Source organism: Syzygium oleosum, unplaced genomic scaffold (assembly GCF_021117445.2).
Source record: "Syzygium oleosum isolate NSW1041296 unplaced genomic scaffold, Sole_v2.1 Sole_v2.33, whole genome shotgun sequence".
NCBI classification, from domain to species: Eukaryota; Viridiplantae; Streptophyta; class Magnoliopsida; order Myrtales; family Myrtaceae; genus Syzygium; species Syzygium oleosum.
Window position 1 is genome coordinate 3,219,935 of NW_026607517.1, and position 18,166 is coordinate 3,238,100.

The following is an 18,166-nucleotide window of genomic DNA, read 5'->3' on the forward strand; positions in this document are numbered from 1 at the left end:
TTGATTGATATGTTATCTTATATAGTTATCTCATAAATCCTTGACTCTATATTCTTCTTCAAGATACATCAAAATATAAATAGAAATTTCATATTTCTCTCTTCCGCATTATATTTCTTATTTGCAGACATGACCTTATGAATCATTGATTGGGGAGAGTATTTTTCTCCTCAGGAATTGTATTAAAAAAATCGAAATATTACAGATCGATGACTTAATCCCCTAATTTTCATCTCATCCTCCTAATCTCAAACATTGCTGTGATCTGCTCAGTCGGATTGTTCAGCAGACCCGGGCATTGTAATTTCCTGGCGGTGGTGCTTGTTTGAAGTGCTGAATATGATAGCTAGGAGAGGAAGGAATTGATCTGCATCTGGATGGTAGAATTCTCTGACAACTGACAAGGCAACCAAAGAAGTCCAGCAATTCAACTCATATCTCCAAAGTCCAATCACTTACATATCTGACATTGATGCCTTAAAGAGGGCAACATATTCTGGCAGTCAAAATGACATCATTGTAGCTCAAGCACTCATCATCCTTACTTTACTAGCACAAACACAAACATTCCCTTATTTTCCTCTACATGGGAAGAAGAGAAACGAGAAATTGAGAAAACACTCGCTATGTAACCTGAAAAGGCAAATAGCAACATATGGGACCAAGTTCTGAGTTCAAGAAATTCTCAGCTTCCCGCAATTGTAGCGCGCTATTCTCGGCAGCTGCCCGGCCAAGAACCTGGCTAGTACTATATTACTCAAGAAGTTCCATATCTTGCCATTGCTTTGTGCCATGTATCCCACCATATAAGCTGTAGTTATGAGCTGAAATGCTCTCCATCTCCGCTCTTTGGCGTAATTCCGCAAACCCATCTCCATCCTCTTGTACTCATCCTCCTCTTCCATACCCTTTCCTTCACTTTTAATCACTTGCCTTTCTCTCATTGCTTCACCCAGGCATCTTGCTAAGATGACGCCATCTTCTAGGGCCGCACAGCCTCCTTGGGCAATATCTGGTGTCATGGGGTGGAATGCGTCTCCAGCTACACAAACGTTGCTTTTGCTTATGCTTCCCCATAAAATCTCCCACGGGTGTCTAAATCTCAGTGGAGATAACATCATGTCATCCAATTCCGTGTCATCTATAACAGCTTTTATGTTGTCGGCAACTTTTCCGAGCTTGCTCAGCACAAATTGCTTCATCTTAGACGGATTATCTATAATCTCTTTATCTACATTAAGGAAAATGGCACAAGTGCTTGAACAAAATATTCATATCAGTCGAAAAGGATTTAATATATGTTGAGCCCAGTTTATATCAGAGAAAAAAGAAGATGAAGATTTTATCTTTAAAGGAAAAAATTGCATATCGATACTCACCCTGGTTGGAAGGAGAAAAACTGAAGAACCAGTATATTGTCTTATCGTCGCAAGGAATGACACCGTATCTAACTCCTTCACCCATGAACAGGAAAATTTTGGGCTCGAGACCATGACCATTTTCATAATATACACAGGCCCTGATGCCGAATCGGCCAACAAAAGCAGGCTTCTTGAAGCCTAGCCATTTGGCCACTGCGGAGTTCACTCCATCACACCCAATCAACAACTAGCACGTACAAACAGAGTATAAGCATAAAGATCAGTTAAACCATAGACAACCTCAAGTTTCAAACGCGAGAGAATTTTTCAGCAGATAAAAGGGGGCTCCTCTCAAGAATTAATTGTAATTGTCATTCCAAGCAAATTTTCGTAATCAATGGTAGATTACAATGTGATACCTTCGCCTTGAGAATAGAACCATCAGAAAGATGAATAAGCTTGAGGTAACCTGATTCCTCGATTGAAACCACCTTGGAAGAAAATTTAATAGTGCCACTTGGAAGTTCTTTCTCAAGAGTCTCCAACAAGATCTTCCTCTGCACGCAACGAAATTCATGGTCTCTCCTGCAATACACAGACCAGATTACATAAAGGAAATAGAACAATGTTCTTCTTTCCACAAAAGATACGAGGAGCTCATCTGGTAAATTGACTGGCTAATTTCAAATATGAACGACTTAACTGCGGCCCCATGGCACTTAACGGTATCTCTGCTGTGCAAAGTCCAGAAATTGTGGAAGAGGTCATCACCCTGCAACCAAAACCTCCAGCATGTCAATTTGAATAACAGGCACAGAGATATGAAAAAAAGAACTTTATGGTACCTATGTCCCATATTAGGTATCAGTTCACGTCTTCTTTTGGCGGGTGCAGTGTTTGTCTCACTATTCATTCGGATTGCAAATTGTTTGAATCTATTAAAATTGACCGCAACACGTCTTCTACATTGCTATAGCTAGAGAAGGGAGTTTCTTAGTTACCTGAGAAGTCGGTTGTGCTGCCGACGGAGCGATTCGCCAACCCCGACTGCGTCCAAGGCTTTCCAACCATTTGTCCATATTCCTAAAGCAAACCCTGTGGTCCTCAAATGGTCATGCGACTCCAAAACCAAGCTGTAAGACTAAAACTGAAGGATTCTAATCATGCATAGAAGAACAAAATTCAAGCACAATTAGAATCAAATGCGGAAAACAGGATCGAAAATAAACCGACCTTCGGCTATTGTTCAACTTTACGTTAGTCGGAAATCCACGGTAGTTCGACGTCAATTCGAAAACGATTACGGGCGCACTCTACTAACCCAATCCCCTCGCGTACTGATGGTGTATTACCGAATGAGAGGGTTTGTGTTAGACCTTGTGTTTGCCCTTATGGAATGAACGTTCATATTTATAAACCGCTTCCCATCAAGGCGGTTACCGAAGAGGGCGGTTATCACCGAAGGGGTACGAAGCGTGGAAAAACCGACAGTGGATAACCGTCACTCAAAAGAGAAAACGTGGGTCAAACCTAAATGTGGGATCACATTACAAATATAACATTCTCCCACTTGATCCCAAAATTTTCATCATACAGATTACCCAACCAAATCCACGAAAACCATATGCTTAAGAAAAGAAACAAGACACATGAATCATGGCGACATGTCCTCTAAGAGCGAGTAATATCTTCCATCTATTACAATGCATCTTATTCCTTTAATGTCAGCCCATATGTGACAACACATCTTAATGAATAAACCCTATGTTTATTCCAGAACCAAGGATAATTGTTATTCTCATAAACAACTGAATGTGTACACCAGAAATTGAGAATAACATTACAATCGAGTAAGAGTTTCAAACAACAAAAAATCGTCCGTACGACAATAAATCACATTATGGGAATTATTCCCATACTAGCCACATGATCCTTATACTTCATTGGTGGCATGCCTTTAGTTAAAGGATCAGCTATCATCAATTCAGTGCGAACGTGTTCAATGACCACTTTATTCTCCTTAACACGTTCCTTTATGGCTAAATACTTAATGTCGATGTGCTTACTTCGACTGCCACTTCTAGCATTTTTAGCCGTAAAAACCGCAGCTGAATTGTCACAATATATTCTTAATGGCCTAGAAATAGAATCAACAATTCTAAGCCCTGAAATGAAACTCTTCAACCATACACCATGCGAGGTTGCCTCAAAACAAGAAACGAACTCAGCCTCCATAGTGGAAGTAGCAGTCAAAGTCTGCTTCGCACTCCTCCATGACACGGCTCCGCCAGCTAACATAAAAATGTATCCTGATGTTGATTTTAGAGAATCAACGCAACCAGCATAATCCGCATCCGAATAACCAACTACTTCCAAGTTGTCAGTCCGTCTATACATAAGCATGTAGCCTTTAGTACCTTGAAGGTATCTCATCACTTTCTTTGCAGCTTTCCAGTGGTCTATCCCTGGATTACTCTGATATCTTCCCAACATTCCCACAGCAAAAGCGATGTCAGGTCGAGTGCAAACCTGAGCATACATCAAGCTTCCGACAGCAGAAGCACATGGGATGTTCTTCATTTGTTCCCTTTCTAGATCGTTCTTCGGGCACTGGTTCAAATTGAACCTATCACCCTTCACAATGGGTGCTACACTTGGTGAACAATCTTTCATCCGAAATCTCTCCAAGACCTTATTGATATAAGTTTCTTGAGATAGCCCTAAAACTCCTCGAGTTCTATCTCTATGGATCTTAATGCCAATGACATAAGATGCCTCACCCATATCCTTCATGTCAAAACTCTTAGAGAGGAATTGTTTCACCTCATGCAACAACCCCTTATCATTGGTTGCAAGTAAAATATCATCCACATATAGCACAAGAAAACAAATTTTGCTCCCACTGACCTTCTGGTATATGCATTGATCCATGATATTCTCTACAAAGCCGAATGAAGAGATGACATCATGGAATCTTAAGTACCATTGGCGGGATGCTTGTTTCAAGCCATATATAGATTTCTTAAGCTTGCACACCAAATGCTCACCTTTACTAGAGAAGAATCCTTCAGGTTGTTTCATGTAAACCTCCTCCTCTAGTTCCCCATTGAGGAATGCCGTTTTCACATCCATTTGATGTAATTCCATATCATAATGGGCAACCAAAGCCAGAACAATACGAAGAGAATCTTTCTTAGAAACAGGAGAAAAGGTCTCCGTGTAATCGATTCCTTCTTTTTGAGTGAATCCTTTGGCAACGAGTCTAGCTTTATATCTCTCAATGTTGCCCAACGAGTCCTTCTTAGTTTTGAAGACCCATTTACAACCAATGGCTTTTGCACCATAAGGCAACTCAACCAAATCCCAGACTTCGTTTGATGCCATAGAACTCATCTCATCATTCATGGCATTGTACCACAAATTGGATTCATCACTGCTCATGGCTTGTGAAAACGTTTCAGGATCATTCTCAGCTCCAATATTATAGTCAGACTCTTGTAAATACACAATATAATCACTAGGAATTGCTGATTTCCTCATTCTAGTAGATCTTCTTAATGTTGTATCAACATTCTCTAGAGGAGCGTGTTGTTCAACTGGTTGTTCAATAGCTTCTGGTAATTGTTGAACAACTGGATCTACCAGATCATTATCAGCAAGTTGTGGAACTTCAATAGTTGGTTGTTCAATAACCGGCTGAACTGAAGGGGCGTTATGAACAACAACCAACCTAATACTTGAAGTGGAAGGTTGAGTATCTGAATAATCTTTCTCAGAAACAATGTCCTTCAATCGATCACTCCCACTAATCAAGTCACTTTCAAGAAACTTAGCATTTCTTGATTCCACAATCCTAGTAGTGCGAGATGGACAATAAAACCTGTATCCCTTGGACTTTTCAGCATATCCAATGAAATACCCACTTACAGTCCTTGGGTCTAACTTCTTTTCCTGTGGATTATAGACTCTTATTTCAGACGGGCATCCCCAAACGCGTACATGTCGCAAACTTGGCTTCCAACCTTTGAATAACTCAAAAGGCGTATTTGGGACAGCCTTGGTTGGAACTCGATTTAATATGTACACTGCCGTCTTAAGAGCTTCAGTCCACAAGGACTTAGGAAGTTTGGAGCTACTAAGCATACTCCGCACCATGTCCAATAAAGTTCGGTTTCTTCTTTCTGCTACGCCATTTTTGGTCCGGAGAACCTGGCATAGTGTATTGGGCAACTATGCCATTATCTTGAAGAAACTTTGCAAACGGACCAGGTGCTTGTCCATCTTCAGTGTATCTACCATAAAATTCTCCACCTCTATCTGATCTCACGATCTTAATTTGCTTGCCGCATTGTTTCTCTACTTCCGCCTTAAAAACCTTAAAGGCATCCAACGCTTCATGTTTATTATGAAGCAAGTAGAGATACATGTAACGTGAGTAATCATCAATGAAGGAGATGAAGTATTTCTGACCATACGAGTCCATATCAGGACTACAAATGTCCGTATGTATGATTTCTAATATATCTGTACTCCTCTTGGCACCTTTCTTTGTCTTGTTGGTCTGCTTTCCCTTTATGCAGTCCACACAAATATCATAATCAGTAAAATCCAAAGTACCGAGTACTCCATCATTTACTAATCGCTTAATTCTATCTATGGAGATATGTCCCAATCTCCGGTGCCACAACATAGAGGAATCTTCATTCACAACACATCGTTTCATACCAGCATTATCATGAACATGCATCGCATTATAATAGGCATTGTCTTGTAAATTAATTCGAAAAAGACCATCAGACAAAATACCACTCCCAACAATTTCAGATTTAAACAATAAACTGAAGTTTGAATCTGAAAAGTTAAAAGAGTAACCCAAAGGTACAAGTCTTGAAACTGAAATTAAGTTTCTAGAGAAACTTGGAACATAAAAGGTCCTTTCCAAATCCAAAACAAAGCCACTATTGAGAACTAATCTACATGTCCCAATAGCTTCTCCATGCGAATGCATCTTGTTTCCCGAATAGATGCTTTGTTCACTTCCCACTGGCTTCCTGTGGTTTTGAAAACCCTGCAAGGAATTTGAAATATGGATTGTAGAACCAGAATCAATCCACCAAGTGTTGTGACTCACATCAGCCATATTAGATTCATAACAAACATAAGAGGTTGGATTACCTTTCTTCTCGAGCCAGGCCTTAAATCTGACGCAATCCTTCTTCATATGCCCCTTCTTTCTACAGAAGAAACATTTGGATTCCTTCTTAATGTCAGCTTGGGGAGGTATTTTACCTTTCCCCTTCTGCTTGCCGTGACCCTTATTCCTTTCTTGTGTTGCCAAATGAGCACTTTCTCCCAATTCCATAGTCAGCCTCTCTTCCTCTTGAACACACATGGTCATAAGTTCATTAATTGACCATTTATTCTTATGTGTGTTGTAAGAGATCTTGAAAGGTGCATACTGTTGCGGGAGAGTGTTCAGAATGTAGTACACAAGAAATGATTCAGATATCTCAACCTCAAGATTTTTCAGCTGAGCTGCAATGTCCATCATCTTCATGATGTGCTCACGCACACCTCTAACACTTGTGAGCTTTAGAGATGAAAACTTCATTATTAGGGTCATGGCATGTGCCTTTTCTGAAGTCTCAAACTGAGCATCAATGGCCTCCAATAAATCCTTAGCATTGCTATGCTGAGCGACTGAACCACGGATACTAGGAGATACTTTAGTCCTTATGAACATGGCACTAAGGCGGTTGGACCGCTCCCACTTGTTCATAAAGGGCTATCTCATTTGCGGTGCTCGTGTCGGTAGGAGCAGGTGGTTCGTCTTTCCTTATAGCATAGTCAATGTCCATGCACCCCAATTGAAGAAGAATTGACTCCTTCCAAACTTTATAGTTTTCACCATTCAGTATGGGAACATCACTCTTAAATTCAGAGAAATTCACAGGTTGCAAAACTGCATATCAAATAATCATGCTTATGTCACAAAATTTGAGGCAAAATCAATATATATCATGTTCTACCAATGTAAAACATGTCACAAAATATGAATCACATAACATAAAAACTGCCTGTGGGCTAAGTTTTTAATTTAAATAGATTCATAAATTCTTCATGAAGAAACTATCATATTATATTCCTTTCCTTAATCCCTGTGGGTAAATTAAGAAAAATAATATGATATTTCAACCTAATTAATCAAATTAATATAATGAAAATTCCTGTGGGATTAAATTCATTATATTAATAAGATTAATTACAATCAATGTCCATTTCCAAATGTGGTCCGAATTCTCTTAATATATAATTTAATTAATTAAAGATGCTGTGGCTACTCCTCAATTAATTAAAATATATGGATCACTAGACATTTAATTTCATGCATAAAAATATTCACAAAATGCATGAAGGATAAAACAATAAACTTAATTTGGCAAGGGGCAGAATGGTAATTACGGGCAAAAGCAGCGGCGGAAGTGTAAAAGCGAAAGGGCGCCGGTTCCCGGGCGCGTGTGCGGCACGCGCACGCCCTATGAGCGGGCGCGTGGCGCGCACGCGCCTTCTTCACCCGGCGGGCGCGTGCGGCGCACGCGCACTGCAAGCTACCGCCGCGCGTGGGCCACACGCGCCGGCGGTTTGCGCGCGCGTGGAGACCACGCGCCAGCGGTTGTGCGCGCGTGGGCCACGCGCCTTCTTCCTCCGTGCGAACAGAAGCGTTTTCTTGCCATTTTTCGCCGTTCTTCGCCGTTCCGCCGCGCATTCGACCGAATGGGTCTCCTCCGGTAGCCCATATCACACCAAAATAATTTATGGGTTTCGGAGACCACGTCGGCGCGACCACATGGACCCAAAATTTGGCGAAAACAACCAAGAAATTGGCTCAAATCAAGCAAAATTCCGTCCAAACGCATAAACCCCAACTTGCAACTTCCGCCGCTCAAACAGCCTCCGGCGATCACCAAATGCCAGATTAACTTAGGGCTATTCTTCTCCATGGCGGTGTGACCGTGCCGGTCCAAAGTCGAGCGGTGGGTCGCCGGAATTTGGCCGGAATCGGCGATTTCCCTCTTAGCCCCAAAATGCCCGAATTACTGTTCATTTCAAAAGCTCCGAAAAATGCACCCAAAATTCAACAAAAACAAGGCAGAGGCACTAAACATGCTCTGATACCAAATGTAAGACTAAAACTGAAGGATTCTAATCATGCATAGAAGAACAAAATTCAAGCACAATTAGAATCAAATGCGGAAAACAGGATCGAAAATAAACTGACCTCCAGCCATTGTTCAACTTTACGTTCGTCGGAAATCCACGGTAGTTCGACGTCAATTCGAAACGATTACGGGCGCACTCTACTAACCCAATCCCCTCGCGTACTGATGGTGTATTACCGAATGAGAGGGTTTGTGTTAGACCTTGTGTTTGCCCTTATGGAATGAACGTTCATATTTATAAACCGCTTCCCATCAAGGCGGTTACCGAAGAGGGCGGTTATCACCGAAGGGGTACGAAGCGTGGAAAAACCGACAGTGGATAACCGTCACTTAAAAGAGAAAACGTGGGTCAAACCTAAATGTGGGATCACATTACAAATATAACACAAGCTTCTTATGCCCAGCCTGCAGCACACAGCATTTTCAGTAATATAGAGAAATAAACAAACACGTAGAGGGCGTAAAAGATGAGTAAGAAACTTCCGAGGCGAACTACTCTCAATTTTTTCAAGTACAGAACCTATGAAGTCCTAAAGCTGTGGCAAGTCCTGCTATCCCTGCTCCGACAATGACTATGTCCTCAACTGCTTCCATGGCACAGTCTAACCGAAGGCGAATGTCTCGTGCTTTAGAAGTATCTGTGACTGAGGTTTCAAACGGTAGTGGGGTTCCACTTCAGACCGCAACATGAAGCATATCAAGATAAGTGGGACAAAGATGATGATCAGATTCAGGGATCACCATTAAATTATGCAAAGATATGATGCCCAAGAAATGCATTGCGTGCAAAGGCAAACAGAAAGTGAACACCGATATGATGAATGAAGCCATTAGCTATAAAATACAAATGGAAGCGATGAGGTATGATAGGTTCAATTACGTGTGCGCGTGCGTGTCAGTCTGTTTCTGTAGCTCTTATTCCGACTCTTGGCAACACCGATACGAGATCCAGTGATCAGCCACTGATTATTTTGCTTGACAGTTCCGTTTTTATGGAACAAATGCGAGCCTAACCTTGCCCGTGCTCTGTTGATTCTTCTTGTTTTCTAGATTTTGCTTTGTTTTGTTGTATTCTGACTTTGCTTTGCTTCATTTGCTTTGGCATGCAAGTCTATATACATCTTATGCATCCTTTTGAGCAATAAATACAATTTTCCTTCGACAAAAACAGAAGTGGGCGGAATCTCCTGCCATAACAAGCCCAACACAGCAATCGAACAAGACGGTCTAAGTCCGCGGTGTGCTGCTACTTAAATTGAAGACTTGAATAAGGGGTACCTCTTTTTTTGGGTCGAGAATAACGGGTACTTCATACAGAGGCAAGTCTTGGACATTCATGGACAAATATTCCAAATAGAACACAGACAGCTTATGGAAATCTTGCGTAACCTTTCTCTTCATGCTGACACAGCCCTCAAAACGATGTTTTACAGCAAATCTAATCAAACGAAGGGTCTCCTCCACGGATGCAGCATCATGCAGCAAAGCAGTCCTTGGCTTTCAAACGAAATAAATGCAAGCATTCGAAAGGAACTTCACCAAAGCTTTCTGCAGCCCCCATGGCCTTCCCTACTTGCAGAAGAAAAGTAAATTCTGCTTGGACTTTGCACCATACTTGAGCAGAAAAGCGACATTCAAAGAACAAATGAGATCGAGCATCATTACACTTCTAACAAAGTAAACACAACAGAGACACACCAGGTGCAGACCACCAACCAATTCTTTCTAGTGTAGGCTGCCTATCAAGAATCGAGCCAGGAAAAAGAACAAAATCTGGGCATGTTAGTTGAAAGCCAGACAAGCCTGTGCCACACAACTTTGGTGCCTTTGTTCCTAACTGCATTCCAAGCACCTGCAGTTGAGAAAAAACCAGAGGATGAAGCAATGCAGATAACTCTGTCCTTCATGGCAGAATAGCGAAAGAGAATTCCAAAAGTTGCTGATTGAACAGAGAAAAGTTCATCAAATATAGCTCCTTGACACACCCAATCAAGAGCACTAATATCAGCTGAGACTTTGGCATACAAAGGGAGTATGGAATCATAAACAACTCCCGTGCTTTCAATTTAGTAGTTTCAATGTTTTCATTTGCTATTGTCAGATTTGTACATTTTCTTCTATCTTTTTCTTATTTTGGCGTTTTCATGCCGTCGTCCTGACAAATGTTGATGCGCAAGTTTTATGACCTGCCTCAAATACGACCCCTTGAATGTATTTTTACAAGATCTTGTTCCAGAACAAGACAAATTGGAGAAATAGTTCCATTCATTTGAGGACACAATTAAATTTTACTCGATCATTCTCTTCACATGAAAAGCGATGTTTTACAAAAAAGAAATGCATGTTGCCCAAACAAAGACAATTATGGCACGTTGTCATTCCTTAAAATCCCAGAAACCATACATAAATGTGCCATTCTTAGACTTTTCCATCCCTCACTTCACAAGCTCTTTTGTGGTCGCTCCAGTTGAATGGGATGTCTCCGCAGAGACAGGAACCTTTTCTATGATATTTGAGAGGCGAAGCAAACCAATCACAACTTAACATAACTATCTCCCCTATTACCATTTTCATATAAATGCCCGCAAAACACATTGATAAGTAAATAAACAGGCTGATTCAAGAAGCGCTCAGCTTCCCGCAATTGTATCTCGCTATCTTCACCAGCTGCCTGGCCAAGAAGGCGGCCAGTACTCTGTCCCTCAAGAAGTTCAATACCTTCCCATTGCTCTGTTGGATGTATCCCACCATGTAAGATGTACTTATGAGCTTAAAAACTCTCCATCTTCTCTCTTTGGCATAACTCTGCAAGCCCATCTCAATCCTCTTGCACTCTACTTCACTGTTCGTGCCTTGCTTGTGCCTCAATAATTCCTTAAAAATAGAGTGTGGGCCACTATATAAGTGTGGATATACCATTAGCAATGTTATGGGACAAATAATTCGTTAAAAAAAGTGTTATCATGCTTGAAAGTCTAATTTTTTTTTCATCCCAATTGCTTGATTTTTCCCAACAGAACCACTCAAATATCAATTCAAATCGGGCACAGAGCCATGAGAAAAAGAACTGGCTGTTGAATTAATATCATGGCGAATATCTCTTTCATCTAGAGTTGATGGATCTATGTTGAATATCAGTTGTCATGTAAAGGTGCTCACTCAATTCTAGCGTGGGTACTCGGCAATATCATGATGTATCTAATCCCTGTCTTATAGCATTCCTTCTTTAAAACCCGAACAAACGGCAAACTCTCTAGATTAAGACATCACCATCCACAGACACTCACAGTTCAGGGAACATGAGGCTTGGAAATCATTCTCGTCGATAACAAGCTCAATTTATAACGGAGAGTCGGTATAATCCATTCCATGATCCTGTGAGAATTTTTTTCCATGATCATTCCAAATTAGAATGACGTGTCCGCCCTATACCCTTGATGAAGCCTCCGCCGTGTGAAAAACAATAGGTTGTCAAGTAACCCGGAAGGCCAAGCCAATCACTCGAGCTCATATCTTCGTTTGTGGGTTTAATACTATGTCGCACTATACATTCAAATTGCATTTGGAATTTATCAAATCACAGTAATCCTAAGAATAAGAAATATATTCATCTCACCCAAAGAGTTGGTTGCGCCGTGGCGGGGTGGTTTGCCGATCCCGGCCGCATCCAAGCATTTGTCCATGTTGTAGAAAAGTACCCCGTGGTTCTCAACCCATCAGACGACTCCAGAACCAAGCTTCTAAGGCCAAGCCTGCGACACACAACAGATTATCAGCACTCACTTGAATATCAGAGACATGCGAACAAACAAGGAGGGTGAGAATAAGAAGGAGCAGAACAAGAAACTTTGACTGCTCCATATCCTGTACAATCACCTGTGAAGTCCTAAAGCTGTAGCGAGGCCTGCTATGCCTGCACCAACAATCACTATGTCTTCAACTGCTTCCATAAAACTTATGTCAAGTTTTAATTGGGATAAAATGTATTATTATTTCATTCAACTAAAAATTACATTATATTCAAGTTTTAAATGGGCTCAAACCCATCTGAATTGGTGAAAAACATTTCCACTTTTTGAACTCTAAAGCAAATGCTGTCTGAGAAAATGAAGGACAGTTGATACCGTTGCACCAAACTTTATGTTCGTGGAAGCAGTTCTCTAGTTGCAAAATTGGAATTTTGAATGGTTAATTCGATGTGTCGACTTTATAGCGGCCCAACATATAAAAGGACGAGTTAAGGCTTTTCGTCAATGAAGAACTAGCAAATTTGCCAAAAACACAAAATCTTGAGTTATGAATGTCAGTTGATGATATTTATGTGAACAAGACTCCTCCTTGACATTTCTGAAATTATACATAAAAGTGTCCTTATTTGTCCTTCACTTCACAAGCCTGTCTTTGCATAGACAGGAACTCTTCTCTGATATTTGAGAGGCGAAGCAAACTGATCACGACTTAACTATCTCCCCCATTAGTATTGTGTATATGATGTATGATGAGGTTGGCCCATATAAATGCTCGCACAAAACACATTGATAAGTCAACAAATAGGGTAATTCAAGAAGCGCTCAGCTTCCCGCAATCGTAACTCGCCATCTTGAACCTCTGCCCGGCCAAGAAGCCGGCCAGTACTTTGTCCCTCAAGAAGTTCCATACCCTGCCATTGCTCTCTTCAATGTATCCCACCATGTAAGCTGTGCTTACGAGCTCAACTGCTCTCCATCTTCTCTCTTTGGTATAACTCTGCAAGCCCTTTTCAATCCTCTTGTACTCTTCTTCACTGCTCATGCCTTGCTTCTCCCTCAAGGCTTCACCGAGGCATCTTGATAGGACGACGCCATCTTCTAGAGCTGCACAGCCTCCTTGGCCGACATCTGGCGTCATGGGGTGGAATGCGTCTCCGGCTACACAGACATTGGTTTTGCTTATGTTCCCCCACAGAATATCCCATGGGGGTCGAAATCTCAGTGGTGACAGTATAAAGTTATCCGCTTCTGTTTTCTCGAAAACAGCTCTCACATTGTCGGGCATTTTTCCGAGCTTGCCAAGCACGAATTGCTTCATCTTGGCCGGACTCTCTTCCATCTCTTCATCTGCATGAAGGAAAGTGAGATTGTTTGCTCGTAGATAATATGAAAAGCAGAGTAAAATAGTTTAATAGTTGACAAAAGCCAACTCATATCGAATGAAGTACAAATACTCACTCTTGCTAGAAGAAGAAAAAGTGAAGAACCAATAAATAGACTTGTCATCACAAGGGATGACACCGGATCTAACTCCTTCACCAATGTACTGGGAGAATTTAGGCTCGAAACTGTGACCGTGCTCGTAATACACACAGCCCCTAATGGCAGATCGGCCAACAAAAGCAGGCTCCTTGAAGCCTAACCATTTTGCCACTGCTGAGTTCACTCCATCACACCCAATTAACACCTAGCATTTTCACACACAGCATAAGCATAAAGATAAGTTAAACCGTAGAAATCTTGTTCAGACAAGCAAGCAAATTTTGCATAGACAAAGGGGCTTCTCTTGAGCATAAATATCTCTCTGTCACTCTAAGCAGATTTCCTAATTAATGGTTATTATGATGCAATACCTTCGCCTTGAGAATTGACCCATCAGAAAGATGGACAAGCTTAAGGTAGCCCGATTCCTCGATCGACACAACCTTGGACGAATACCTTATAGTGCTGCTGGGAAGTTCATTTGCAAGAGTTTCCAACAAGGTTCTCCTCTGCACGCAACGAATTTCATGGCCTCGTCTGCAATAGATGCACAAAGTAAAAAAGACATGCCATGAGGAATGGATCTGGTTTATTTGAATGGCCAATTTCGCGTGCAACTTTAAGTCACATGGATTTCCATGAATTTGAAAGACTTAACTGTGTGTCTGTGGCATCAAGTTGCCTCTCAGCAGTACAAAGTCCAGAAATTGTGGAAATGATCTGCATCCTGAACCAGAACCTCTCAAATTTCAATTCAAATCTGGCACAGAGTCATGAGAATAAGAACTAGCTATTGAATTAATATCATGGCAAATATCTTTTTCATCTAAAGTCGATGGATCTATATTGCATATCAGATGTCATGTAAAGGTGCTCACTCAATTCTAGCGTGGGTACTCAGCAATATTAGGATGTCTAATCCCTCTCTTATTGCATTCCTTCTTTAAAACCCAAACAAAAGGCAAACTCTCTAGATGAAAACATCACCATCCACAGATACTCAAACTTCTGGGAACATGACGCTTGGAAATCATTCTTGTCGATAACAAGCTCAAATTATAACAGACAGTCAGTATAAGCCATTTCATGATCATGTGAGAATGTTTCTCCACGATCATTCCAAATTAAAATGACGTGTCCGCCCTATACCCTTGATGCAGGCCCAGCCGTGTGAAAAACAGTAGGTGGTCAAGTAACCCGGTAGGCCAAGCCAATCCTCAAGAGCTCATGTCTTCGTTCGTGGGTTCAATGTTATGTCACACTATACATTCAAATTGCATTTTGGGATTTATCAAATCACAGTAATCCTAAGAATAAGAAATATATTCATCTTAGCCACAGCAAGAGAAGAGGATTTCATCAGTCACCCAAAAAGTCGGTTGTGCAGTGGACGGAGTGGTTCGCCGATCCCGACCGCGTCCAAGGCCCGCCAAGCATTTGTCCATGTTGTAAAGGCGAACCCTGTGGCTCTCAACCCATCAGACGACTCCAGAACCAAGCTTCTAATGCCACGCCTGCAACACACCGCAGATTGTGAGCACTCACTTGACTATCAGAGACATACGAATAAACATAAGGAGCGTGAGAATGAGACAGAGCAGAACAAGAAACTTTTAGAGAACAATTCTTTCAAGTTCTAACTGCTCCAATTCCAGTACAATAACCTGTGAAGTCCTAAAGCCGTAGTGAGGCCTGCTATGCCAGCACCGACAATCACTATGTCTTCAACTGATTCCATAAATCAACAGCTTGATGTCTCTCTCTCTGTCCTTTCTCTCTCTCTCTCTCTCTCTCTCTCTCTCTCTCGGGTGAGGTCTTTTATAAAGAAAGATAAGGAGGAGGCAAAGAGGATGAAGACACACTGTAGAAAGATGATGACGGCATGCAACGACAAATAGGACACTAATGACGCAAGTCACTACGTAAATTGGTCTGGCAAATAGTAACTAGCGCATGTCATAATACTTGGGTTAACACTACAAAAAAATCTCAAACTGACATATTTATGATAATTTTATCTCGAACTATTTTTTTATCACAAAAACTCTCAAATTGATATACCTGTGACAAATTTACTTCGAACTATTTTTTTTACCATAAAAAACCCCAAACTGATAAACCCTGAACTAATTTTTTAACAACTAAAAACCATAAACTGATATATTTGTGATAAATTTACCCTCCGTTAGTATCCGTTAAATTAGATTAATATCACGAAAAATCACAAATTGGTAAACTTGTGATAAACAGAGGGGTAAAACCAGTACACCTGTCAATTACCACGTGTCATTAAATTTAGCAATTTGACGGTAAAATTTAACGGAAACTAACGGAGGGTAAATTTATCACAGGTGTACCAGTTTGGGATTTTTGGTGGTCAAAAAAATAGTTCAGGATAAAATTACCACAAGTGTTCCAATTTGAAATTTTTTATGGTCAAAAAAATAGTTTGGAGCAAATTTATCATAAATGTACCGATTTAGATTTTTCATGGTATTAACCTTATATGTATGTTGTGTCCGTAGCTCTTGTTCTTGATCACCTAGCCGCCACGGCGATCACCTTGTTCTTTCTAGTTAAATGTATTAGGTGGTAGTCAAACCAAATGTGCTCTTTTGTTTTTTTTTGCCCTTTGTAATCATGACTAAGGCTTGTGCTTTATTGAATTCAATACAATTGTCTGTCTCAACTGGTAACGCATGCTTCGTATTTTGTTTGTCGGATCGAGTTATTGACGACCCCATTAGCACATTGTCATTTCAAGTGTTAATTCGCTACTAATGTTCATGCCCGTACATCCTTGCACACATATCTTATTTTCAGGAAAAATTGTCCTTCAAATCCCAAGTCTATTGTATATCCGCCGATTCATTCCTAAACTTTTTAATTTGATCAATTAGATCGTAAGCTTTTTGACGATTTTTCAATATTATTCTTCCTTCCAATTTTGGCATGAAGTCGTTGATGTGGCAATCCGGTCAGTGCCGGTTGTCCTACGTGGCACGGTTAGGAAGACCGACGCCGACGTGGATGAATTTTACAAATTTTTTGAATTTTACAAATTTTCTTTCTTTTCCCTTTTTATTCTCCTTTTTTTTTCTTATTTCCCTCCATTGATCGCCGAGGCCTTGGCGATGGACAGTGGGCCACAAGCAAGGGCGTCATGGCCCTTGTTGGCCATCACCGAGGCCTCGGCGAAGGGAAATAGGAAAAAACATGGAAAGAAAAGAAAATAAGAGAAATTAAGAAAATTTCAAAAAATTTCAAAAATCATAGCCATCCATACCATATAGAATGACCGCTGCTGACTAGATCATCACATCGGCAATATCCGGCCAAAATTGGCCGGAATGATTTTAGAAAATTGCAAAATGTTGAGAACTATATTGGTTAAATTGAGAAATTTAGGACTGAATTGGTAGCCACATAATTATGACTTTTTGGAAATTTTTCTCCTTATTTTAATGTGGTTGTAAGTTGAGTATTTCAAAGATATACAAGGTTAAAAACATTTCAAAAGTTGAAACTTATGTTTTCATATACATTAGAAACTACATTGATATGTATGATTTATATAGTCTAGCAACATTGAACCAAGTAAATTACCTTAATATTTATTATTCTTGTTATGTTGCAAAACCTTTTTTAAGAGATATATAAGGAAGAGAATTCATACATACATACATACATACATACATACATACATACATACATACATATACATATATATATATATAAAAGAACGCTATTTCTTTGTGTTCTATACTAAAAACATTTCACATCTTTTATTTTTATTTTTTTATGTCAACATATAGAATTAAATAATTAAAATTTATTCCACATATATAATAAATTAGTAATGACATCGTTACATATTACATGAATCAATTTTAAAATATTTGTAAGTAACATTAATGTTGGATAAATGGAATAATTAAGTTTTTTTTTTATCTTATTGGTATAAAAGTAATTGCTTCAAAGTGATGTGAAGAGAAGTGGAAGGGAATGAAGTATTCTTTCAATTTACCAGTTTCAATAAATACATTTTCAATTGTCAAATTTGTACATTAACGTACTATTTTGTTTTATCTTTCTCTTATTTTGGCGTGTCCATGCAATGGTGTCAAGTTCTAATGCATCATCCTCTTATCGGACTCAACCTTTATATGTTTAGATATTAATCTATTTTTATTTTGTGGTTCCATTCTTATTTTGGCCATTTCAAACTTATGTCAAGTTTTAATTTGGGATAAAATGTATTATTAATTCGTTCAACTAAAGTTCACATTTATAGTCAAGTTTTAAATGTGCTCAAACACATCTGAAATGGTGAAAATATTTCCACTTTTCGAAC

At 40.0% G+C, this 18,166-nt stretch overlaps 2 protein-coding genes and 1 long non-coding RNA gene across 3 annotated transcripts; all 3 read right to left on the bottom strand.

Annotated features, from left to right (window-relative positions):
- Positions 1 to 464: 464 nt before the first annotated feature.
- Positions 465 to 12,531, bottom strand: LOC130135451 (monooxygenase 3-like). Its single transcript, XM_056304749.1, has 7 exons — positions 12,458 to 12,531; positions 12,280 to 12,333; positions 2,363 to 2,464; positions 2,065 to 2,133; positions 1,781 to 1,946; positions 1,380 to 1,608; positions 465 to 1,231 (listed from the first exon to the last, which is right to left on the bottom strand). Exons 1-7 carry the CDS (start codon positions 12,529 to 12,531, stop codon positions 675 to 677), a joined length of 1,251 nt encoding a protein of 416 aa, XP_056160724.1. The 3' UTR covers positions 465 to 674.
- On the bottom strand, positions 8,968 to 9,601 carry LOC130135452 (uncharacterized). The gene is made up of 3 exons (XR_008814832.1): positions 9,462 to 9,601; positions 9,102 to 9,254; positions 8,968 to 8,986 (listed from the first exon to the last, which is right to left on the bottom strand). It is a non-coding gene; the product is annotated as an uncharacterized LOC130135452 (long non-coding RNA).
- Positions 12,532 to 12,870: 339 nt separating the features above from the next.
- LOC130135500 (monooxygenase 2-like) lies at positions 12,871 to 15,594 on the bottom strand. The gene is made up of 6 exons (XM_056304952.1): positions 15,477 to 15,594; positions 15,180 to 15,326; positions 14,471 to 14,539; positions 14,184 to 14,349; positions 13,789 to 14,017; positions 12,871 to 13,677 (listed from the first exon to the last, which is right to left on the bottom strand). Exons 1-6 carry the CDS (start codon positions 15,548 to 15,550, stop codon positions 13,142 to 13,144), a joined length of 1,221 nt encoding a protein of 406 aa, XP_056160927.1. The 5' UTR covers positions 15,551 to 15,594; the 3' UTR covers positions 12,871 to 13,141.
- Positions 15,595 to 18,166: the final 2,572 nt, after the last annotated feature.